Here is a 25,282-nt window from a genome sequence, read left to right on the forward strand (position 1 = left end):
AAACTTTTACTTCAGCAAATGTAAAGTTAATGGCATATGTAAATAAAATTTAATAAGTTTTGCTGTTAATATTTACTATTGAGATATATGTTCAACAATTCCCAAATAATTACAAAAGTTCTTACAGTATTTACTGCTACTCCTACTACATGTATGGCTCTATACTTTTCTTTACAGAACTTTTTTTTTTAAATTTTCTTTTTCTTTTTTTTAAGGAGGGCGCAGCTCACAGTGGCCCACGTGGGGATCGAACCAGCAACCTTGGTGTTATTAACACCATGCTCTAACCAACCGAGCTAACCGGCCACCCCTCCACAGAACTTTTAAAACAAAACAAACTCCAGATTCTGCCCCCTTCCCACTTAAATATTGGAGGAAAGCAGAATTTAAAGGCAAAGAGGCACAAGAAAGGAAGTCAAATGGATTAAGCCCTGATATCCTAACTCCAAACTGGCAAGTTGAGCACATGGAATCAAGTGCAGGATTTTCCATTCCATTCATGGGGAAAAGAAGGAAGAGAAAGGGGAGGAATGGGAAGAGCTCAGAGGGTACAATACTGACTCCCTAGGAACGTGGAAACACGGAGCTCTTGGAGGCAGTGAGAACTATTGCTCTGGGGTTTTCTCCTTCTGCCATTCTTCAGTCCGTGGTGAGATGTTGGAAGAACAGAGTACAAAAGTGCGGCAGTGTAATGCAACCTGAAGTTAAAAGTAAAAGGGTCTGATTTCCTTCCTTTTGTTTGATTACAGGGTCACTCACTTTGGGGTGCCTCTGTTTCTTTATTTATCACACAGAGCAGTGTGATGTGGGAAAATCCTCACCTCACCATAGGGTTGCCACAAAGGAAAAGGGGACCTGGAGTAGAAGTTGGGAGACCTGAGCTTATGGCACTGGGTTCATAGCACAGCAGATATTTGGAGGTATGAGTTCTGAGAGGACTGAGGGTATTAGCATCATTAACATTGGGAAAATCAGGGGTTGAGAAATGGTTTTCACAAGAGAGGAGCCAGGTGGCATTCTGAGGTCTCAGACTGAGGTGATCTGTTTTTGACAAATGTTAAAGTGACCGTTGTTCCGGCCTTGGGATGGTAGTAACTACCTTTGTGTGTTTACTTACTTTAGGCTCCTTGCATAGCTACCTCACAGTCCTCACCTAAACCCAGTTAGAGCAACACTACCCCAGTTTACAGGTGAAAATACTAAGGTCCCAGAGATTAATTTGCCCAAGGTCATTCAGCTAGATAGTGGTAGTTTCAGTTTCCTCTTCTGTAAAATGAGTTAACACAACTAGACTCCCTTGCCTGGTCGTTTGTCACAGAGTCGTTTGAGATAGCCATGAGCCACGCAGAGGCAAAGCCCTGGGAATGAATATAGGGATCTGTTGCAAAGAGACTTTTGCTTCCCCCCACCCTTCTACTTGAATTAGGGTTCCTTTAGCAAGGCTTCTAAAGCGCATGGCACCCTTTGCGCAGGCCACGGCTGCCCTCTGCCGACGTAGGGCGGTAGCGCTCTGAGAGGGAACGTTTCTGGGCCTGAGAGCCGGCCGAGAGGCTCGCTCTCCTGTAGAGGGCGCCAGCCGGCGCGCAGAGTAACCCACTCGGCCGTCCCTTCCTTACGCACTTCCTGTTTGATCTCTGTGATCTATCCGGTTACGACCGGAAACGTTGCTTGAGTTTTCAACATACCGTAAACAAAAGGGATGTACGCTGACCCGGAAGGGAAAATTGGAGCCTGGCTGGACTAGCTCCGAAGGCCGACGGTGAGGAGGCGCGGGAAGCCGTAGCCATGGCGGTGGCTGTGGCCATGGCGGGAGCCATAGTCGGGACGGAGCTAGGCCCCGCGGAAGAACTCGCCAAACTCGAGTATCTGTCTTTAGTGTCGAAGGTTTGCACCGAGCTGGACAATCACTTGGGGATCAACGACAAGGATCTGGGTGAGCACGGGGAAGTTCCTGCGGCCTCTGGGTTTGGGATTGAGGGAAGCGGAAGGAGAACGGGGGTTGAGGGGCCCTGTGTGTCGGTGTGAGTCTCTGTCACAGAGACTTAGGCCTGGAGAACCTGCGGCCTTGGCCTCCGCATGAGAACCCGCCAGACCGAGCTGTTAGAAACCATTTTTTCAGAGCTGTCAGGGAAACCCGGAGCGGCCATCGCTGCTTCCTTTTTAAATTTTATTTTAGCCCCAGGTAATTAAATAGCGTTAACGACAGCAGCAGCCACATGATGATGGTGATAATGGCAGACGTAATTCTTGCACCGGTACTTGTCAAGGAACTTTAATTCAAGTAATCAATATGCCATTGTGGGATATCTTGGGGCGGCCTGTCTTGGGCCCCCACAGTACCTACCTGTGAGGGTGTTGTAAGGATCACGGATAACTGTGTGAAGGATCACGGATAACTAAGTGTGAAGCACTTAGCCTAGTGCCTGGCATGTAGTAGATGGTCAAAAGGTCTTAATCATTGGCGTTGTTACTAACTTAATATGCGTAAGCTGTGTTTAGGTAGCCTGATGGCGTTTGGCTTTCTTCACTTATTGTCATCAAAAAGGTAAAGGCAGATTCCAGCATGGAAATGGTATGGCAGTACTAGTTTATGAGTTACTTACTCAGATCTTCCATGTTGTTGTTATTTGTTAGGATTAAAACCAAATGAAATCATTCAAATTTTCTTGCAGGACTCACAAGGTTGAGGCATATTATCTCGGCTTATCATAAAATGCACTTCTCTCCTGAAAGGCTTTTTTTTTCTTTTTTTTTAAAAAAGATTTCATCGGGGAAGGGGGAACAGGACTTTATTGGGCAACAGTGTGTACTTCCAGGATTTTTTTTCCAAGTCAAGTTATTGTCCTTTCAGTCTTAGTTGTGGAGGGCGCAGCTCAGCTCCAGGTCCATTTGCTATTGTTAGTTGCAGGGGGCAAAGCCCACCATCCCTTACGGGACTCGAGTAGTTGAACTGGCAACCTTGTGGTTGAGAGGATGCGCTCCAACCAACTGAGCCATCTGAGAGGCAGCTCAGCTCAAGGTGCCAGTGTTCAATCTTAGTTGTAGGGAGCGGAGCCCGCCATCCCTTGCGGGATTCGAGGAACTGAACTGGCAACCTTGTGGTTGAGAGCCCACTGGCCCATGTGGGAATCAAACCGGCAGCCTTTGGAGTCAGGAGCACGGAGCCCCAACCTCCTGAGCCACCGGGCCTAACCATGAAAAGCTCTTAATAAAATAGCTCTGATATTAGAAATTTCAAGAACTAGGCAGTATCACAGAGAAGAATTTGGGGGGCAAGTGAGTCTTCCTTTAACTTGTAGATTGCACCATCCAGCAGCTGCCTGGCCATCATATGTAGATTGCATCTGCCTTTCCAGAAACTTTCAAGAAAGCATCCTATGTGTGTGTCCTTTGTGTATACATGGACTCATGCTTCTGGACATTGTTACCTCTAGAGTCTATATGGCAGTGTACACAGCTATTAGTTTCATGAGAAGAGAGAACAATGGTATGGATGGGACAATGTCTTCCTCCCTTAAATGCACTCAAGGGCTTGGTGAGCCGTTTTGTAGTAATATCTCCTTTTCATTTATAAAAACTAATTAGAACATACATGGATAATCTTGGTAGTCTAAATTCTTTTTTTTTTACTGGATGGTGGTCTTTGGCTTTTATGATTGTTGGATAGCCTAATTGGTTTTGTTTTTAGCATACTGATTTTGATTTTAGCATACTGAAATTGATTTTTTGCTCAAGTCTCCATTCTTGTTTTCATCCCTTTTTTCATTTGCAGCTGAATTTGTGATCAGTCTTGCTGAGAAAAATACCACCTTTGATACTTTTAAGGCATCTCTGGTCAAAAATGGTGCAGAATTCACGGTATGTGTATCTGAAGCACTCTGTTTTATTTTAATGTCACAATTGAATTTAAATTTTGATAGGATTTAATATGGGGTTTTGATACAGAAAGGAGATACTTTATACCTACCAATCAAATTCACCATAAGTGTGTAATGTTTTCATGCCACCAAGCAGTGGTGATGTAACTGGATTTCCTGTGACACCTTTCTAGAAAAATGGGGCAGGTGGGCATAATCACCCTTCTTTAAAGGACACCCTTGTCTTAGTGTTTTTAAGCACTGGTCCAGGGGCTGACAATTTTTGTTCTGTTTCTTTTTAAAGGATTCTCTTATTAGTAACTTGCTACGTCTCATACAAACCATGCGGCCTCCAGCAAAGCCTTCTACTAGCAAAGGTGAGCAGAGCTTCCAGCTGAGCTTAGCCTGAAGAATGGTTTAGGTCGCGAGCATTCTGTAAATTGTGTTTGTTTCCCTTGCAGCAGCTGCCGAACAAGTAAATGTTCTAGTATAAGTTTTCAAATGACTTAAGACAAAATTAAAATAAGAATTATAAGACATAACCAACCAAATGAATACTGATGCACCCTCCCCCCACCCTAATACTCAGATAGTTTGTTGAGGGTTTTGTAATCGATGTTATTTTTAGAAAATTCAATTATGTGTATAGTAATGTATATGAATAATATGTAGAAAAATGCCACGTTGATGCATATCTAATGTTGAAGTTCTTTGGTCAGTGATTGAGAATATTGACTGTATCTTTGTTTCTTTTTTTTAATTCCTTCATGCTCTTTAATGAAACAAGATCCAGTTATTAAACCCAAAACTGAAAAAGAAAAACTGAAGGAACTCTTCCCAGGCCTTTGCCAACCAGACAACCCTTCCGTTCGGGTACTGATATCATTTTGAGAATGTTTACTATACTGTATGTTGCCCCACCCCTGCTTCTTTTCTTTGTGTCATTAGTTATTAACTTTAAGTTTACCTTTATTGTCACATATTTTTCAAAGTGAAAGTGATCACTCTGTGAGCATGTGCTATGTGTAGAGTAGTGTTAAAGGGTTTAGATAATGATATTTGAGGGAAATGAGTTTGGGAATTGTAGAAAGCAGTGATTATGAAGTATGTATAAAATAACTTAAACCTCTAGAACACATGCCTGATGTGTGAAATTTGATTTTTTTTGCTCCATTACATGTTAGAATATCTAATCTTTGAAATGTTTTGATTTTTAAATTTTATCTTGGCAAGTATTTGTTGAGTGCCAACTATGTGCCAAGCACTGTTCTAAGTACCAGCAGTGAACAAAACAGTCTAGAGTTTCTGCCCTCTTGGAGACTACGTTCTAATATTGGGCTGGGGTCAGGAAATAAACATGTAAACTCTTCTGGTGGGGAGGAGACAGGCAATAGACAAATAAGTAAGTATACAATATAGCTGATAGTGACAAGAACTATGGAAAAAAATAAAGCAGGTGAAAGGGGAGAAGGGAGTGCAAATGGAGAGTTGCTTTTAAAAAATTTTAGCATCTGTTTTCTATTTGTAATCATTATTTGTGTGATTCACAGAAGGAGTGATATCTAATTTCTTTCCATAGCCTTGTACTAAGGACAAAGGGGTTTGCCAAATGTAGAAATGACTTCTAAGAGCTTTCGCTTATTCCTGTGCCTCAAATTGTGTTGGAAATCTCAACCCCCTCCTGCTTCTCTCACATAAGTAGGCAGTGATATAGGGGCTGTCATATTTGTAGTACCGGAAGTACAGATTCTTGAGTGATTTTTTTCCCCCCCTCTTCTCCTAACTTTGCTGGCCTCGCCCCTATAGACCATGCTGGACGAGGATGATGTGAAAGTCGCTGTGGATGTCCTGAAGGAACTGGAGGCCTTAATGCCCAGTGCAGCAGGCCAGGAGAAGCAAAGAGATGCTGAGCACCGGTTTGTTCCTGGTGTCCTGTCTTTTGGGGAGTTTAGGATACTGTGGTAGTTGAATTTTGTGAACCAGCCAAGCAAAATTGGGGGCAAGTTTACACAATCTAGACTGGCCGTGTACCATATTGTTGGATCTGTTTTCATTGCTCCCTGTCAAGAATATTTATGCAACAAATGCTAAGATGTTCAGAGGATAGCAATCTGGACCCAGAGAGGCTGAATATTTTTCTGGCCTCATTCTTTATTGGCCTGCAGGGACGTCATAGTTATTGAAACTCTAATTTAGTTTAACACTTAGAAGGTACCTACCACATGCATGGCACTATGCTGTGTTCTTGAGGATGCAAAGATGAAATTGGGCTGGTTTCTTTTTCAAATAGGTGTTTGTTGATTTGTTAGGGACAAGACAAAGAAGAAGAAGCGCAGCCGGAGCCGTGACCGAGAGCGAGAGCGTGACCGTGACCGTGAGAGAGAGCGAGACCGCGATAGAGACCACAAGCGGAGACACCGGTCCCGCTCTCGATCACATTCCAGGACCCGGGAGAGAAATAAAGGGAAGTCTAGATATCGGTCCAGGAGCAGAAGTCAGAGCCCCCCCAAAGACCGGAAGGACCGAGACAAGTATGGGGAGAGGAATCTGGACAGATGGCGGGATAAGCATGTGGACCGCCCTCCCCCGGAAGAGCCCGCTATTGGGGACATTTACAATGGCAAAGTTACCAGCATCATGCAGTTTGGATGCTTTGTGCAGCTGGAGGGACTAAGGTAATGGCTGGTGCTCTTCTTTCACACCAGTGATGGCCAGAATTTCTTTTATCACGGGATTTTTCACATTCTAAAAGTTATGATTAATGACACTTGAATTAAATCAGCCATATCAGGTTGTTAGAAATTGATTTTTTATTTGAAATGTCATAGAGCCATTTATTCCTTCCCCTGCTTTCAAGAGATCGACCCTTTTGCTGGTTAAGACATGAGAATTTGTCATGTCTGCTCCCCCTCCCCCATGTCTTTCCTTTGGGAGGGAGGTAATACTATTTTATTTGACCACCTTCTTGGTACTTTCCTCTTGAGTTTAAGACCATTTTCGTTTGTTCCCTTCCAACAAGGGGGGAGTCTATTGGGGAAAAGGTGTTTTGGGAATGTTCCTGATGTCTCTGACTCTCCCTCAGGAAGCGGTGGGAAGGCCTGGTGCACATCTCCGAGCTCCGGAGGGAAGGCCGTGTGGCCAATGTGGCTGATGTGGTGAGCAAAGGCCAGAGGGTCAAGGTCAAAGTGCTGTCCTTCACTGGCACCAAGACTAGTCTGAGCATGAAGGTAGGCGAGAGAGCCAGCCTATGACCACATTTGATGGCCAAGGAAACAAGAGGACAGCAAGTGAGCTAGTTTCATTGTTTTTGTGCCTTAGGATGTGGATCAAGAGACCGGGGAAGATTTAAACCCAAATCGACGACGAAATCTTGTTGGGGAGACCAATGAGGAGACCTCAATGAGGAATCCAGACAGACCCACTCACCTGTCCCTCGTCAGCGCCCCTGAAGTAGAAGATGACTCGCTGGAACGCAAGCGCCTTACCCGCATCTCTGACCCAGAGAAGTGGGAGATCAAACAGGTCGGGACTATTTGCTTTTATGGCCACATAGTCATACAGCAGGTAGCATAGTGGTTAAGAGTGTGGGCCCTGGAGCATGATGGCCTGGCGTGACTTCCGGCCACTGACTAGCTGTGTGATCCTGAGCCAAGTTACTCTCCCTCTTTGTGCCGCTGCGCTCCTCTGTAAGACAGGGCCACTGGTGGCCTTGGCATTAAATGAGTTAATAGGAATGAAGCTCTTAGATTACTGCCTGCATGTGGTAATGCTACGTAAAGGTTCGTTCTTGTTTCCATCATTCAATCATTCACTGAACAGCAGAACCACAGTGAGCTAGGCACCGTGTAGATGCTAGGGCTGCAAAGACGAATGTATCATGGTTCCTGCCCTTGAGGAACTCCAAGTCCAGTGGAAGAGGCAGAGGGAAACAAATAGCTGTGAAGGTTTACATACTACGTAACGAGGAGTGTGCAGAGTGCTGTGGAGGGAAGCAAGGGAAGAGTCAGATAACTGTTCCTGGGGAAGAGACCCTTGAGCCATGTGTTTGGGCACCATGTTGTCTTGTCCCCTAGGGATGGGATACATGATGTTTGAGGCCCTGCAATCCTGGGTCAGAGGAGGAAAATACCTTGGTTTCCTACACGAAACCTTTCTTAACTCTCCTACAAAAGAAGAGTTTTGATCCTAGCAAGTAACAAGTGCTGCCTTCTGTCCTTTGGCTAGATGATTGCCGCCAATGTCCTTTCTAAAGAAGAGTTTCCAGACTTCGATGAAGAGACTGGCATTCTCCCTAAAGTGGATGACGAAGAAGGTAATTAGCCACTGAGATTGAGCAGGATAATGGTTCAGGAGAACATGTGGCAATTTGAGCCCCTGGACTAGGTGGTTCTATTTGTAATTTAATCCAGTGGTTATGAATCATTTGTTCCTTGGATCTCACCATTCATCTCTCAAAAGAGTGAGCGCCCCTCGTGATGGAAGCAAAAAACTTCATTTTTCTGGGAAACATTTATGTATTGTTATACTTGTTGCTTATAATAAGTTTTTAGGATATAAAAAGTTATAATTGTATTTGGGGGAGTAAATTTGATCTCATATTCTTAGTAATTGTTCTAAAAAACCCTGGATCTGCCTAGATTATCTCTGAGTTGCCCTGGAAACAACTTCTAACTCAGCCCATTAAAAATTTTTAAAAATTGTGAAATAAATCCTATGATGGAACATACATAATTCATATAACAATAATAAATAAACACCTACTAAGTGAACTATAAGACCCGGTATCATATCATATCATATCATATATCATATCATATCACATTATAAAGACCGGGTCTTATGTTATATAATATCGGGTCTTATATTAATTTTTGCTCCAAAAGACGCATTAGCGCTGATGGTCCGGCTAGGTCTTATTTTCGGGGAAACACGGTATCTATCTGTAAACATTGTATTGTTTAGTCTGTTTTTGAACTTAATTTTTTTTTTTTTAATTTTTATTTATTTTAAGTGTGTTTTTCCAGGACCATCAGCTCCAAGTCAAGTAATTGTTTCAGTCTAGTTGTGGAGGGCGCAGCTCACAGTGGCCCATGTGGGGATCGAACCAGCAACCTTAAGAGCACCACGCTCTAACAAGCTCAGCTAACTGGCCGCCCCCAAACTTAATTTTTTTGATTCATCATTGTTTTGCTATTTAGCTTTGTTGATTTTTATAGTCATATTTCACTTGTTTTCAGTGCTGTAGAGTGTTGCTGTATATAAATTTACCATAATTTATTGATTTTACTTTTGATGGGGATTGAACCGGCAATCTTGGTGTTATTAGCACCACGCTCTAACCAACTGAGCTAACCGGCCACCTCTAATTCTTTTTGCCAATCTTTTTGTGGGTTAACAGTTACTTTATAATGAAGTTGAATGGCAAATGCCTTAGTACTATCTAGAGTATCAGAACAGCATTTTTCCACAGGCTTAATTGCTTTTGAAAGTAGGTTTGATCAGTTCTTGGGCCAAAGCGCAGAAATGGCTGCTAGAAATGGCTGGAGAGTAGGGGGAATAGTCACCTGGGTTATTTCACTTGCATTGCTGTCCTTTTGACCTTAGGAGCCAACTGTGATAAAAACTGCTGGTGTTCATGGAAATTAATTATTTTGGTGAAAATGATCATTTCTGTGGTCATTTCTGTGTTTTGTGTTTGGCTAATTCTTCTTTCGGGGGGCCTTTTAGATGAGGACCTTGAGATTGAACTGGTTGAAGAAGAACCTCCGTTCCTGAGAGGGCACACCAAGCAAAGCATGGACATGAGTCCTATTAAAATTGTTAAGGTGAGAAATGCTGGGACTCTAACCTGGACATGTCAAGTGAACTTTTCTTAATGTAACACTTCAGTTTTTCAGAGCAGGTTATTAGATCTGTGTAAGCAGAACTCAAGTCACAGGAGGTAGCACTGACTGTTGGTCAGGATCTAGAATATTTTTATTTTAAAGGGAGATCGACTCAGCTTTGTGGCTTTTGCCTTTTTAATTCTTTTGTTCTCATTTTAGTGTGTTTTGGGAGAAAGGAGATCTCACTACATGTGCTTGATCTACTATCACTGCTTTTTCCCAGGCCTCAGGGCTTGAACCTTGCAGATTCAAAGGCAGTTTTGAAGGGTTCAGTTGACCGATTGCTGCTGGCACCCAATAGGAAGCTTTAATGCTGGGTGTTGTGGAGGGCGGAGCTATGAGGAGAAGAATTCATGGAACAGTTATGATAAAATTTAGATTTGAAAAAGGTTGTCTTAAAGGTCTCTCAGCCCAGCCACCATTCAGTGCTTGCAATCCCATGTATCCTTCTACAGTGTTCCTCCCATGTGGTCTTCTCGTGTCTGCTTGACATTGTTGGTGACAGGGAATTAATTCATCAGCCCTTAAGAAGACACATTCCATTTTCTGGTGGATCTGATCATTAGTTCTTCTTTAGGCAGGAGGGAAATCTTTCTTACTGCGGTGTCCACATTGGTCTTCATTTTAGTTCTAGGGACCATACAGAAGAATTTTTGTCCCTTTCTTTATATGTCCTATCTCTCTTGGAGTTCCCATCTTCAAGCCAGCATCCCCAGTTCCTTCAGTGATTTATCATTGTCCTTGTTTATTTTCTCTGAATTTGCTGTAGTTTATCCATTTCTTTCATGTAGTCTGGTATGTTGATAGGAACTTTCTTCTAGGTGGGTCTCATTCTTTAGATTCAAGTGGCTTAACATCTGCTTCGTATTTCCTGGATATTTAATGCATGCTGAGATCCCCTTCTGACGTTGCCTTTCCTCTTTTGCACTAGAACCCAGATGGCTCCCTCTCCCAAGCAGCGATGATGCAGAGTGCCTTGGCCAAAGAAAGACGGGAACTCAAGCAGGCTCAACGGGAAGCTGAGATGGATTCTATTCCCATGGGACTCAACAAACACTGGGTTGATCCTCTGCCTGATGGTAAGACCCTGGGATAGGGGTGTGGACTTTTCAAAAAAAAATCTGAGCCTTCAAGTACACAGGGAGGGGGAATGTCAGCACATACTAAACGTTTAGCCTTGGCTTTGGTGATTTGCTTTTTCCCTTCAGTTAAAGCATGTTTTTGTTTTTTTTAAACAAGTGTTTAAAACCAAAAATATTTTAGTAACCCTGGTCAGGTTATTATTAGATTGATTGAGTTTTTCTTCTGAATAACTTAAAATTTTTATTCAAAAAAATAGTATAGCTCTGAAACTCCTTTTCATACGATTCTTTGTATGGCAAGTATTAACTAATTGCTGGATACAGTCATGACAAGTATTTATTCATTTATGTTGGGCAACTAGAAATACAGGTGTGAATTAGACACAATCCCTGCTTTTATGACACATGCAATTTAGTGGGGACGATTGATGTTAACCAAATAATTGCCAGCTAACTAAATCATGACCAGTGCTGTATGAAGAAGTACAGGTAGTATAGTTGGCTTAGGGGGTCACTTCCCTGGGAAAGTTGAGAATCGAAGGATAAATAGGACTTAGTCTGTCATAGGGGATGGGACAGGGGTTGGGGAGCGTGTTCCAGGCTGAGGAGTAGCCTGTGCTGGGGCGGTGAGGTAGGAAAGAAGACCCGTGTGCCTGGAATACAGCGAGGGATGGGCAGAGTGGTGGGGGGTGATGGGTGGCAGGCCAGGACGTTGTAGATGATATTAGGAATTAGGGCTTAATTCTGAAGTTCACTTGGAAATGTTGCAAAGTTCTAAGCAGGGGAGTGGCATGATCAGAGTTGCGTTTCTAAAGGATTTTGAAGGTGCCCTGCAGAATGGATTGGATGGGGCAGGAGTAGACACGTGAGATGAATTACGAGGCTTTTATAATAGTTCAGAAGGCAGGGGATGGTGGTTTCACATGGAACTAGCAGAGAGGAAGGGTGTACTGCAGAAATGTGATTTGTTGGATGTGGGGAGGGGCAGTGGGGTAGCTTCAGGACATTTCTAAGTCGTTTATTTCCTTTGCAGCGGAAGGCAGGCAGATTGCTGCCAACATGAGGGGTATTGGGATGATGCCCAATGACATTCCTGAGTGGAAGAAGCATGCCTTTGGGGGCAACAAAGCTTCTTATGGAAAAAAGACCCAGATGTCAATCATTGAGCAGAGAGAGAGCCTGCCCATCTACAAACTGAAGGAACAGCTGGTCCAGGTGAGAAGCCCCTTTATGATGTGTGGTGGGGAAGTAGGGGTCTTTCCTAAGGGAAGGACGACATGTTTTAATTGAAATTAGCTGGACAGGTGTGTGCATATTTGAAGTGGCTTTTCCAGAGGGCATAGGAAATAAACAATATTTCCAAGTACTTTTTTAAAAACATACATTAGTCTACATATTTTATTTTTCCTATGAGGAAAGAAATCTGTTTGAACTGGGGGACCCTGGAGTAGTTCCAAATGGACAGAGTATTTGTAGCACAGAACACTAGCTCTGGTCAATAAGAAAAATGGGGGTGCTTGGCCAACAATCTCATATCAGCAAGACTTTGCTTCAAGTACTTATTTCCATTTTCTGGAGATCTGATTTTAGACTACCAAACTTCCTGAGGCTACCGAGTTTACTAGTTTCTAGTGAATCCTTTCAGCAATATCTTATACGTATGTAAGCAAATATAAATACGTATGTGTGCACTCACACAAACATTATATATTTCATGTGTACAGTGTGTGTTTCTAGATTGCAGCATGTTATATAACTGTTGGGCATCCTGCTTTTTCTCCTTAATGATATAGCTCAGAGGTTGTCCTTATTATTATTACTTTTTTTAGTGCTTTGTTGTATGGATGTGCTCTGGCTTTTTTAACTAGTCCTGTATTAATAGACATGTAGGTTGATGGCAATCCATAGCTGTTATATACAGCATAGAAATGAGGTGACTGTTGGAGGTAAGGCACTGGTGATTTGGGAGTGACAGTAGAAAGGAATACTTTATAGAGCTTTTTATTTGCTATTAAACTCTTTAACTATGTGTATGTAATGCTTAAAAGTTACACGTATATAGTACGTACGTACATAGTATGTGTATATATACCATATATATGTATATATAGGGTGCGTGCGCGTGCACACACACATATTAGGGATATCTGGGTGATAGTTTATGCTTTTAGCATCTTTTTATTTTTATGAATTTAGGAAAACCAATAAATTAAAAAATTAATGTCAGTTAAAGAATACCTATAAAGGTTAAAGTTTTTAAGTTATACATGCAGTTAAAATAAGAAAGAGCCTCGCCCATAGGAAAAAAATCATTAATGTTTTTTTCTATGCATGTTTAAGACTATAACCCTGGTTATAGTCTTACCATATGTATATTATCGTGTGCCCTTTTTCTCGTTTAGTTTTAGACCGTAAGCATTAGTTATTTTACTCCAGAGTAATGAGTGACAAATTTTCATGACAGTATTTATATTCTGTTGTTGCTTTCAGGCTGTCCATGACAATCAGATCTTGATTGTTATCGGAGAGACAGGATCTGGGAAGACAACGCAGATCACCCAGTACCTGGCGGAGGCGGGCTACACTTCCAGGGGCAAGATTGGATGTACCCAGCCCAGAAGAGTGGCAGCCATGTCGGTGGCCAAAAGAGTGTCAGAAGAGTTTGGTTGTTGCTTAGGCCAAGAGGTAAGTGGGTAGTGAAGGTGTTCTGAAAATGCCTGAAGAAAGAGTAAAGGCCCAGGTCTCTATAAGTATGGGCATAATGCTACCTTCTTTCAAGTTTTTCCTGAGGGAGAGAGGGTTCTCATTGTCCTCTTTGATCTGTTTAGAATCAAGTCCAAGGCTGATTTTACTATGAGGGTATCACTGTATATCTTGGTCAAATTCGGAATCCAATAAGATTACGGGTAACAGTCTGACTGGGCTGAAATCTTGCCTGGTGACTGCACAAAGGAGAGGTTTGTGTCTAAGGTTTTCAGCTTCTGTTCTGCCTTAGGTGGGCTACACCATTCGATTTGAAGACTGCACCAGCCCCGAAACGGTCATCAAGTACATGACAGACGGGATGTTGCTCCGAGAGTGCCTGATCGACCCCGACCTCACGCAGTATGCAATCATCATGTTGGACGAGGCGCACGAGAGGACAATTCACACCGACGTGCTCTTTGGATTGTTGAAAAAGGTAACTGGCTGTTCTTTGGTGACCCTTCTGGCTGTTGGGAACTGGATTCTGGGGATGGGGTGGGAGTACCTGTGCCTTTTGGGTAGTCCTTCCTCGTAAGCCGCATCGCATTTCCCTTCAGACGGTTCAGAAACGGCAGGACATGAAGCTGATTGTCACCTCAGCCACCTTGGATGCGGTGAAGTTTTCTCAGTACTTCTATGAAGCTCCCATCTTCACCATTCCCGGTCGAACATATCCAGTGGAAATACTGTACACAAAGGAACCTGAGACAGATTACCTGGATGCCAGCTTGATCACTGTCATGCAGATCCATTTAACAGAACCACCAGGTGGGGGCAAAGAACATTTTTTTCCTCTTAGTCCTAATGTATCTTTTCCACTCAAATGCCTTTTAAATATTGTAAGTCTCAGGCTTGCATGTTTGAAATGGTGATGTAAAAATGTAAATAATGGTGTACAGGGTTTAAATCTATCTAAACATAGACACAACTTATAAATAAATAAACAGAATAAACATGGACAGATAAAAACCTCTTGATTTATTAGAGGTGAGAATTTGAGTGTGTCTTTTGTCATCTGGAGTTCTGCTAATGTCACTATGGCCTTTGGATAGAACATACACGGGGAAAGTAAATTAATACTCCTATTCTCTTCTGAGGTGACATCCTGGTCTTCCTGACTGGTCAGGAAGAGATCGATACTGCTTGTGAGATCCTGTATGAAAGAATGAAATCCCTGGGGCCTGATGTTCCAGAGCTGATCATCCTCCCGGTGTACTCTGCTCTTCCCAGTGAGATGCAGACCCGAATCTTTGACCCAGCTCCGCCTGGCAGCAGAAAGGTAACCCTGGGCAGAAATGAAGCTCCTTTATGTTCTGAAACCACGTGGTATATGCCACTGGCCCTGAGGGCGATTGCTTAGATGTGTGCCGGTCTTGTTTATTGTTTTAGAGACTAGTCAGCCAGTTTGTTAAGGAATGAGGGTTTCGTATGTGACCCCTGCTCTTCTTCCTCTTCCTCTCCTTTCCTTTAGTCGACAAATATTTTTTGAGCATCTTCCAGGCTTTGGAGTAGACACCAGGGCTGCAGTCTGAGGACAGGCCTCTCTCTGCTGTGGGACGTCATCCACCAGTGGGCAGGCCTTTAGCATATAGTGTGAAAATGCTACTGGTGCTCTGGATACCCCGGGGGGAGCACCCAAAGCAGCATTCTTAGAGGAAGTAAGGATCTGACTTGAAGAACACTTGGATGTCCATCTTAGCAAGAAGGGCAGGAGGGCACGCGTTCTGATTAGACAGAATAGCCTGTGGTACTCTGTCTAGAGGCGAGACAGTGTGGCCATTTCAGGGAGCTGTGTAGTTCCAGGAGCTGACACTGACTGTGTCTGTGTGTGAGACAATGGGAGAGGAGACAGACGGATTGTTTTTAACTAAAGCTTTATTGAAATATAACTTACATGCCATACAATTCACCCCTTTAAAGTGTACAGTTCAGTGGTTTTTGGTATATTCATAGAATTATGCAACCATTAATTACCATTAGTAATGGTAACTAATCTTTAAGCCTTAATCACTACAATTAATTTTAGAATAATTTTATCACCCCAGAAGAAACCCTGTGCCCTTTAGCCCATTCACCCCTCTGCTCAGCCCCTAGAAACCACTAATCTACTTTCTGCTTCTAGAGATTTGCCTATTCTGGGCATTTCATATAAATGATCATATAATGTGTGGTCCTTGGTAATTAGCGTCTTTCACGTAGCATGTTGTCAAGGTTCGTCCACGTTGAAGCCTATATAAGCATTTCTTTTTATTGCTGAATAATGTTCTATTGTAGAATATTATTCTGCATCCAAAATGTATCCATTTATCAATTGATAGACATTCGGGTTGTTTCCACATTTTAGCTGTTATTCATATGCTGCTGTGAACATTTGCTTACAAATTTTTGTGTGGACATGTTTTCATTTTCCTAGAAATGGAAGACAGATGGATTTGAATAACATTAAAGAATTAGAATGGATGAGACATAGTGGGTGCCTGGAAGTGTAGAGAGGAAGGGCAGAGGAGAAGTCGGGAATGACTCCCAGGTTTTTGTCTTGGGCATCTGGAGGGAAGATGGTGCTGAGAATGGAAACACAGGAGGAGCAGGTTTGGGGAGAAAGATGGTGATTCCTTCTCTGTTCTGTTCCTGATGATTGGACTTCTTTCCGAGAGGTCATCTGCAGCTCTGTGGCAGGTAGAAGCCTCTCAGGGTCGGTCAGGTGCCTCCTGGCAATGATTTTCCCAAGCAATGTGTTTTATTAGCTGAACCTCTGGGTGGAAGAGCAGTGGCAGTGCCAAGCTGAGACCAATAATCTTCTAGATCACAAATACTGCTGCATTCACGCAAACCGTGAAATTCCTCTGCCACCTCGTGGTTCATTTTATGATCAGGGAAAAGAAAGGCTCCCTCTTGTTCCACATACACAAACAGCCCATTTTGTAGTCCAGATGTCCCCGTGGGGGAAGAAAAATCTCATTTTGCACTGGCACATGTGATGCCAGGAAGTCTCTTCTTTCCCAGGGTGCTAGAAAATTAAAATTGTAGTAATCAACATTGGATCTAGAAAATGAGCTATGTAGCCATTTGTACCAAATGAAATTGGCTTTGATTGGCCTTTGCTTTTTCCTGTTCCACTTCTCTCAGGTTCTACCCCCTCCCCAAGCTAACCCTTAAGATGAAGGCTCCTTTCTTTCCCCACATTTGGGGCCAAACTGAGATTCAGTGCTATGTAATCGTCTGTAGAGGGAGATAACTGCACACTCCTTTGGGAAGATGTCTGAGTTCAGAAGTCCTGTTTCACACCTCAAGGCTGAACCTGGGCAGCTCAATCCAGCTGTGTCCCTCTTGCCTGCAGGTCGTGATTGCCACCAACATTGCAGAGACATCGCTGACTATTGATGGCATCTATTATGTGGTTGACCCTGGATTTGTAAAGCAGAAAGTTTATAATTCGAAGACAGGGATCGACCAGCTGGTGGTGACTCCTATTTCTCAGGTATGATGGCTTCTCCCAACAGCTTGCCTGCAAATCCTGGTTGTGGCCTTTCGGAAGTTTTTTTATCGTTTTGTATTTTGAACTTGGTTGTTTTCAAAGATGAACTTTTAAGATACCAGATGCTTTTGTGAGATAGAGATTTTGTGTTGTTTGTTTTTAATTTTTAGAATAGTTTTTTAACATTAAAAAGCCCCATATAATTTGAACTTAAAAAAAAAAGTTTGAATCCTAGCAACATAGGTTATCTAAGATAGTTGATTAGAATGTCTTTTCTAAATACCGTCCTTAGCCATAGATAGCTGAGATGTAATAATTAATGAGATGATAATGTGTTTCTTTGGTAATTATGGAATAATTTCCTGCCTAAATTATATTTAAAAGTGAAGAACCTGATGATCCTATCTGAGGGGCAGTCCGGCCACATGTATCCAAAATTTTAAAGATCATCTCTTTAACCTAATAGTTCCAATATATCTGAAAGTTAGAAATGAATACATACCTAAAGATAATGGAAAAGGATGTTCACTAAAGCACTGTTTATATAAGAGGAAACTTGGAAAAATTCTAAATGAGCTCCAAAAGGGATGTAGTTTAATAAAATAAAGTATATCCATGGCATAGAACGTTATGTGGCATTAACATGGTGGCGTGTATATATATTTAGTGACATAAGCATAAAACTGTGATATATTATTTGAAGAAAGTGAGCTACAAAATAGTAGGAATAGCATAAAGCAATTTTTGTTTAAAAAGATGGTGTGCGCTTGTGCACAGTGTATACAAACCCATCTGAGACTTGAAAGCAGGTATTTGAAATGTTAATTGGTATTATTTCTTGGTGGTGCTACTGGTTACTGAAGCTTTTTTTTTTCTTTATACTTTTATATATTTTCTTAATATTTTATAATAGGTATGATTAGTTTCATAGTCTATAAAAACCTTTAGGCTATTTTCATTTTGAAATTTAAGTAATAGTGGCTAATACTTGCAGGGTGCTTAGTACCGTGTTTCCCCGAAAATAAGACCTAGCCGGACAGTCAGCTCTAATGCATCTTTTGGAGCAAAAATTAATATAAGATCCGGTCTTATATTATAGTAAAATAAGACTGGGTTTTATGTTAATTTTTTTTTCTCTTATGTTAATTTTTGCTCCAAAAGACACATTAGAACTGATTGTCTGGCTAGGTCTTATTTTCGGGGAAACAAGGTAAGTGCTGCTTACTGTCCTATGTACTTAAATGAAATCATTACATTCTTGTATCGGTCCTTTGTGGAAGATATTATTATCCTCATTTCACAGATGAGACTGAGGCAGAGGGGTTAAGTGACTTGCCTAAGGTCACACAGCTAGTGGAGCCAGAATTTGAACCTGGGCAGTCTGGCTCCAGTGTGTGTACTCTGCACCACTTCTCAGGGTGGTGCATGCAACTCACAGTGACCAAGAAATTAGTACACTTGCCCTCGCTGATTTAGAGAGAGATGTCTGTAGAATGCTGTGGAGTCCGCCACGGTGTGTGATCGTTACGTGCCTTTGTGTGGTTCGTGACCTTTCATACTACATACATCCTTTGGTTTGGAGCTGGCATAGGAATTTGTAAATCCTGATACTATTTGTAAGATAGATGGTTTTGTGAAAAAATGGCCCTCTTCAGATTGCTAGTCACTGTTTCCTAGCAGCCTAAGGCTAAACTACAAATATATATATATATATTTAATTTTAAAAATTAGTGCCCCTAAGTATAGAAGTAATATTACATTTTATTTTGGGGAAATAGGAAAAATTTAAATTACCCATGATCCTACCAATGCTGTCATCATTTTGATGCTTTTCTTGACCATCTTTTTTCATGTTTTTTTTTTTATGGTTGCAATTCTAGTAGTCTAGTAAGTAGGTTTTGTATATTTTTTAAGGGTTTAATCGTCCTGATTATTAAGGTAGTATGTGTTCAATATCAGATATTTGATAAAGTAAAGAAAATAGAATCCATCAGCAAGCCTACTGTCAGAGTTAGCCATAGTTAACATTTTAGGTTATTTTTCCCTGGGTTTTTTCCTTTTGGTAGTTTATGCTATATATGCATAAAGGTATTTTTTTAAAAATCAGTATTGTTTTGTAACTTGCTATTTCACCTATGTGAGTGAACATTTCTTTCTGGCATTGAGCATATCAAGCCTGATTTTTAAAATGGGTGCAGTCATCATTGGTATATTAACAGTACATTTATTTAGTTCACTTATATTTTTGGTCCTAATTGTGGGGATGATATTTTGTCATCTTGTTTTATACGTTGCCTTTTGTGTTGTGCCACAGTTTTGAAGGTACATTTCTGTAATCTGTACAATATTTCTTCTATTCACCTTGCCTATATTTGCGTCACTTGAACAAACTTTCCCAAAATGTTGAATATTGGAGAGGGGATAATAATAACATTGATAGTCTTGGAAATGGTCCTAAATGAAGTGAAATAAACCCCATTTTGAATTTTGCTAGTTGCCCCTCTTTTAACAGATTTCCTGGGTAAGGCTGTTAAGCAGTTTTTAATAGATACGTTACTTTTACATGCCCACCCCTCTAGGCTCAGGCAAAGCAACGAGCTGGCAGAGCTGGGAGAACAGGCCCAGGAAAGTGTTACAGGCTATACACAGAACGTGCCTACCGAGATGAAATGCTGACCACCAACGTGCCGGAAATCCAGAGAACCAACTTAGCCAGCACGGTGCTCTCACTCAAGGTAGAAACCATTGCCTTGTTAGAATGGGTTGGTAGGACAGTCTAATCCTATGGCCTTAGTAAATGAGTCTGTTTTATGAACCTTGTTAAATACTTTAGTAACCTCATAGAACCAGTCCCTTTGAGTGAAATGCAAATGGCTGTGATAACAGCCTTTCCACTGTGGTTCTGGGGCAAAGTTGGCATGTGTGCTGTGCACATGCATTTTTTTTTCTTACCATAATAACCAGCAGAATGTTTGGTTATAAAAGATTTCAGTTAGGAACATTTTCTAAAAGGATATTAGAAAAATCTAATCAGTGCCAAACTGTGGACAAATTCACTTCCTTTATCCCTTTAGCTTTCAGATCCAATTGTGTTTTTTTAGAATGGAAGCAAAGCTCCCAGTCCAAAAACTTTGCAAAGGAGCTATCATCAGTAGAGGTTTCAGACTGGCCCTCTGGGGCTTGGTTTTCATTCTGAATCATTGCTCTTCCTCTCTTAGTCCCCCGTGAGGACCTTCATTCTCCTTTGGCAGGGAGAGCCACATGAGTAATTTTCCAGATGATGGCACCCCCTCCCCACCACCCCGACACTGATGCTACCCTGGAGCCCTGGCACTTTCCTGGTGCAGAATGCTCTGTTGTAATTTATTATTCATTCCCCGGGAGAGAGGCTACAACAGAGCTGCAGAAAAAAACCTGCTCCAGTCTCTGGAGTGAGAACAGAGGCATCTGTGGCTCAAATTTCTGCTTTGAGCTGTTTCTCCTTGGCAAATTTACCTGCTCGGCCCTCTGCTCGGTATTCTCTCAAAGGGGGAGGGAGGCTATTAATAGTATCTGTTGTGAAGATAAATGAGATAATGCAGGTAAAGGAACTTGGCACAATGCTTACTGATTGCTAACATAATTCCTAGTAGTTATTAGTCATACAATAAACATTTATTGAACACCTGCTGTGTTTATGGTCACAATCACTTTATGGGAAAGACACAGAAAGCTTATGTCCTCCCGCATCACCCTTTGTATACACTTGGTTAGCACATCATTCGTTTCTTTTATTCTTCAACTTGGCTAACAAATGTATTGACTGCCTACTGTGTGCCAGGCATGCAGATTGCACTGTGTTGTCGTGGTTTTGTGCCCATGTGTCGTACAATTGTGAACTCTTTGAGACAGGTGCCATATCTTAGTCATTTTCATATCCCTACAACCGAACATGGTATGAGACAGGTCCTGGATGCACAGTAGAAATTATGTGTGCAAGAGACAGGACGGGCTAATGTATTATCTATTTTTAAAAATTGTGGTAAAATACACAACACATTACCATTGTTACCTTTTGAAAATTTTCCAATCAGTGACATTAAGTACATTCACAATGTTGTGCAGCGATCACCACTCTGTACCCATGAAACTAAACTATCCCTTCTCCCCCGACCCCAGCCCCTGGTAATCATTGTTTTCTGTCTCTATGAATTTACCTACTCTACGTATCGCATATAAGTGGCCTCAAACAATGTTTGTCCTTTTGTATCTGGCTTATTTTACTTCGTATAATGTTTTCAAGGTTCATCATGTTATAGCATGTGTTAGAATTTCATTCCTTTTTAAGGGTGAGTAATATTCCAGTATACGTATATACCATTTTGTTTATCCATTCATCTGTTGATGGACATTTGGGTGGTTTCTACGTTTTGGCTATTATAAGTCATGCGGCTGTGAACATTAGTTACAAGTATCTATTTGAGACTCTGCTCTCACTTCTTTTGGGTGTATATCTAAAAGTGGGATCACTGGATAATATGGTGATTCTATGTTTAACTTATGAGGAATCATCCAATTATTTTCCACAGTGGCTGCACCATTTTACATTCTCACTAGCAATGTATGAAGATTCCTGTCTCTCCGTATCCTTGCCACTTGTTTTTTTTTTAATAGCCATCCTAGTGTGTATGAAGTGGTATCTCATTGTAGTTTTGATTTACATTTCCTTAATTGCTGGTTATGTTGAGCATCTTTCCATGTGCTTCTTGGCCATTTTTATATCTTCTTTGGAGAAATGACTATTCAAGTCCTTTGCCTATTTTTTAATTGTTGTCTTGTTATTGTTGAGTTGTGTGTGCTATCATTTTGAGGGAGTGTTTTTTAAAGTTTCCTGAGAAAGTGTATGCTTTCTACTCGTCTGAATTTTGTGTGGCCCAGCCTTGCAGATTACTGCTCATCTTGCTGGTGGCTTCCTAATGCAATTGAAGAAACAGGGAAGACAGCGACAAGTAGTCTTCCTGCGTGTTAATTTCACCCTGGTGAGACTGATCCTCCCATCACACACGTTCTGTTCTAGGCCATGGGCATCAATGACCTGCTGTCCTTTGACTTCATGGACGCGCCGCCAATGGAAACCTTGATCACAGCCATGGAGCAGCTGTACACGCTGGGGGCCCTGGATGACGAGGGCCTCCTTACTCGCCTTGGCCGCAGGGTAGGGGACTTAACTTCCAGTGCTTTTGGGCTGATTCCCTGGCCAGTCTTCCCTACTGTTTTGTGCAAAGTGAAGCTCTGAGGCCCTGGATAAGCATTGAGTAGAATTCTAGATGCCTGTTTTTAAGTTGGATTTTCAACTATCACTTAAAACTGTTCCAGAAAAAGGAAAGTCTATCCACAGTCAGTTTTACCTCAGGATATATTATTGAGTCGAGCCTTAATTTTAAAAGATGTCAGCAAAATCCCCACCTACCCCAACAGTAGTCATGTTCTTGGTCTCATACATTTCATTGGGGTTTATTTGGGAATAAACAGTAACAACCTTCTGGTAGAGACGGGCACCCCACGTCGTCATGCCCCCTATGGTCTGTTACCCACTCTGACCAGTATCTCCCGCAGGCGGGTCCAGATGGGTTTTCCACAGGGAAGCAATTGCAGTTTCTTTTTCTCCCTCTAGATGGCAGAATTCCCCCTGGAGCCCATGCTGTGCAAAATGCTGATCATGTCTGTGCATCTGGGCTGCAGTGAGGAAATGCTGACCATCGTGTCCATGCTGTCTGTGCAGAACGTCTTCTACAGGCCCAAGGTAGGGAGCGCAGAGCCACGTTCACATGGGGGTGTGGTAATGTCGTGGTGCAATCAGCCATTGCCACTCAGTGCTTCATGTGGACACTGACAGGGCCATGTAGGGCTCCGTGGAACTGCTGGGTGTTCAGTTCGTAGCTTCTGGGCGGAAAATGATCCTCTGTGCCACTGCTTGGCAGGATAAACAAGCCCTCGCTGATCAGAAGAAGGCCAAATTCCACCAGACCGAAGGGGACCACCTCACCCTACTGGCCGTGTACAACTCCTGGAAGAACAACAAGTTCTCCAACCCATGGTGCTATGAGAACTTTATCCAGGCTCGTTCTCTGCGCCGGGCCCAGGACATTCGCAAGCAGATGTTGGGCATAATGGACAGGTAACATGGTGACTTCTCCCGCGTTTGAGTTGAAACTCCTTGAATGTCATGTCTGTTCATCTCTGTATACCTGCGAAGCTGTAGACTCCTTGCATGACCCTTTTCCTCCAGCTTTTCTAGTTTGGTTGTGCTCCTCCCTAGGCAAGGGTGCAGCCGAGAATCACTTCAGAAAGAGTTCCTAAGGAAATTGATTTCTTAATTGTTGAAAAATGCTCTTTGTTTACAAGCATCTGGGACATTCATAGTCGAGTTGAATTAAGTCTCTGGCTCTCACTGCATCCATCTTGCCCACTGTGCAGAGCTGCCCTGTAGTACATTTAGGTCTGGAAGGAGCGTCCTGGTGCCTACTCTGGGGACCCGAGATGGGGGTGTTGGGCACCATGATTCTGGAAGACAGAACCTCTGGAAACAGAGTTGCCCACCTCTTCATCCTGTCTTGACTTATGTTCCTGACAGACACAAGCTGGATGTGGTCTCCTGTGGCAAGTCCACAGTCCGAGTGCAGAAGGCCATCTGCAGTGGGTTCTTTCGAAACGCTGCCAAGAAGGACCCGCAGGAGGGTTACCGGACGCTGATCGACCAGCAGGTGGTCTACATCCATCCTTCCAGTGCTCTCTTCAACAGGCAACCGGAATGGTAGGTGGGCGGTTCTGGGCGGAGAGAACCTATAATCTGCTGGCACTTTGTGTCTGTGTCTTCACCCACTGCCAACGCTTCCTATTCTCACATTGCTTATATTTCTAGGGCAGCAAGAGCCTGAATTAGGCCCAATATCAGGCCCTTTGCAGAGAAATAAAATCATAGGAGTGATAGGAGCTAGAAAGGATTTCAGAGATCACTCAGTGAGGTGGTTAGAAAAACAATTTCTTTTGAAGTAGCATTTTTAAAATGTTGTAATTTTACCCACCCTAATATAAAAGTGAGTTAAAACCACTATGCCACCGTGGTAGAAGAGTTGGAGAGGTAGAGCCTAGCCTGTGTGGCTTTTCCCCTTCCCTTTGTAACAGCCCCTGAAGCTCCTCTTCAGGGCCCTAGAGTTCTGTGGAGACAGCCTGCAAACCTACCCTCCCATTTCACAGACCAGGAGACTGAGGTCCAGAGAAGTGATGTGGTTGGCTGTGTTACTTAACTAGTTGGAGCCAAAGCCCGGTTTAGAACGCATCATCCTGACAGCTTTCTTGTGGTTATTGGTGTGCAGGCTCCTCAGTATTGGAGGGTGGTTGTCATATGAGAGACTCAGTCTCCTGAGGGGTCAGGCAGGAGAGGGAAGGGTAAAATGCAAGCTCAGCGCTGACCCCCGGGGACCCGGGTGACTGGAGTAGGGCCTGTATTGGAGGCTTGAGCCTATGTCTGTCCACCCCTCCTCAGGGTGGTGTACCACGAGCTGGTGCTGACCACGAAGGAGTACATGCGTGAGGTTACCACCATCGACCCCCGGTGGCTTGTGGAGTTTGCTCCGGCCTTCTTCAAGGTCTCCGACCCGACCAAGCTAAGCAAACAGAAGAAGCAGCAGCGTCTTGAACCCTTGTACAACCGCTATGAGGAGCCCAACGCCTGGAGAATATCCCGGGCCTTCCGTCGGCGCTGAAAGGCAAGACTTGTCTGTTTGCATCTCCTGCAGCACTGGCCTGGGGCTTGGACTCTTACTTGTGAGAAGGTGGTCCTGAGGATACAGCTGTCCAGTGACTGAATATCTTAACTGGACATTTTCTAAACTTGACTCGCATTTCTTCCCTGGTGGTGAAATAGAAACAGGGAGATTTATGCCTGGTTTGACCAGAGCCTGCAGCCCCCACCACCCCAAGTCACTGGGGCCAGCTGGGACTCAGCCAACATGGCAGTGCACTGTATCACCTCCAAGAAAGGGGCAACTTGTGTAGCTCTGGGATGGGAAGGGCAGTTGTGAGCATTGGATACCTGGACAGACGGACGAGATGAGGGTCCTTATGCCCTAGCTGGTACTCTGTGGAGGAGGAAGCCACAAAGCTCATTGAAAGTGTTGGCCCCACTGCCTGGTCCTGTCCAGCCCCTGTACTTTACTTAACCTCCCAGAAATATTTATTTTCTTAAGGAAACAAAAA

At 42.8% G+C, this 25,282-nt stretch overlaps 1 protein-coding gene across 1 annotated transcript; it reads left to right on the plus strand.

Moving 5' to 3' along the window:
- The first annotated feature begins 1,676 nt into the window (after window positions 1-1,676).
- DHX8 (DEAH-box helicase 8) lies at window positions 1,677-25,282 on the plus strand. The gene is made up of 23 exons (XM_033089562.1): window positions 1,677-1,933; window positions 3,773-3,858; window positions 4,162-4,234; window positions 4,645-4,730; window positions 5,664-5,773; window positions 6,167-6,532; window positions 6,940-7,084; window positions 7,176-7,379; window positions 8,082-8,169; window positions 9,585-9,682; window positions 10,674-10,821; window positions 11,858-12,039; window positions 13,315-13,509; window positions 13,820-14,005; window positions 14,127-14,337; window positions 14,667-14,848; window positions 16,907-17,047; window positions 19,624-19,779; window positions 22,101-22,238; window positions 22,698-22,826; window positions 23,005-23,201; window positions 23,658-23,837; window positions 24,570-25,282. Exons 1-23 carry the CDS (start codon window positions 1,786-1,788, stop codon window positions 24,787-24,789), a joined length of 3,669 nt encoding a protein of 1,222 aa, XP_032945453.1. The 5' UTR covers window positions 1,677-1,785; the 3' UTR covers window positions 24,790-25,282.

Source organism: Rhinolophus ferrumequinum, chromosome 21 (genome assembly GCF_004115265.2).
Source record: "Rhinolophus ferrumequinum isolate MPI-CBG mRhiFer1 chromosome 21, mRhiFer1_v1.p, whole genome shotgun sequence".
Taxonomy (NCBI): Eukaryota; Metazoa; Chordata; class Mammalia; order Chiroptera; family Rhinolophidae; genus Rhinolophus; species Rhinolophus ferrumequinum.

Excerpts from the sequence above, each read along its gene's own strand:
- DHX8 (XM_033089562.1), top strand. The coding sequence starts at position 1,786 with ATGGCGGTGGCTGTGGCCATGGCGGGAGCCATAGTCGGGACGGAGCTA. Across the intron at positions 1,934-3,772 it reads GATCAACGACAAGGATCTGG|CTGAATTTGTGATCAGTCTT; the intron begins GTGAGCACGGGG and ends TTTCATTTGCAG. Across the intron at positions 22,239-22,697 it reads TTACTCGCCTTGGCCGCAGG|ATGGCAGAATTCCCCCTGGA; the intron begins GTAGGGGACTTA and ends TTCTCCCTCTAG.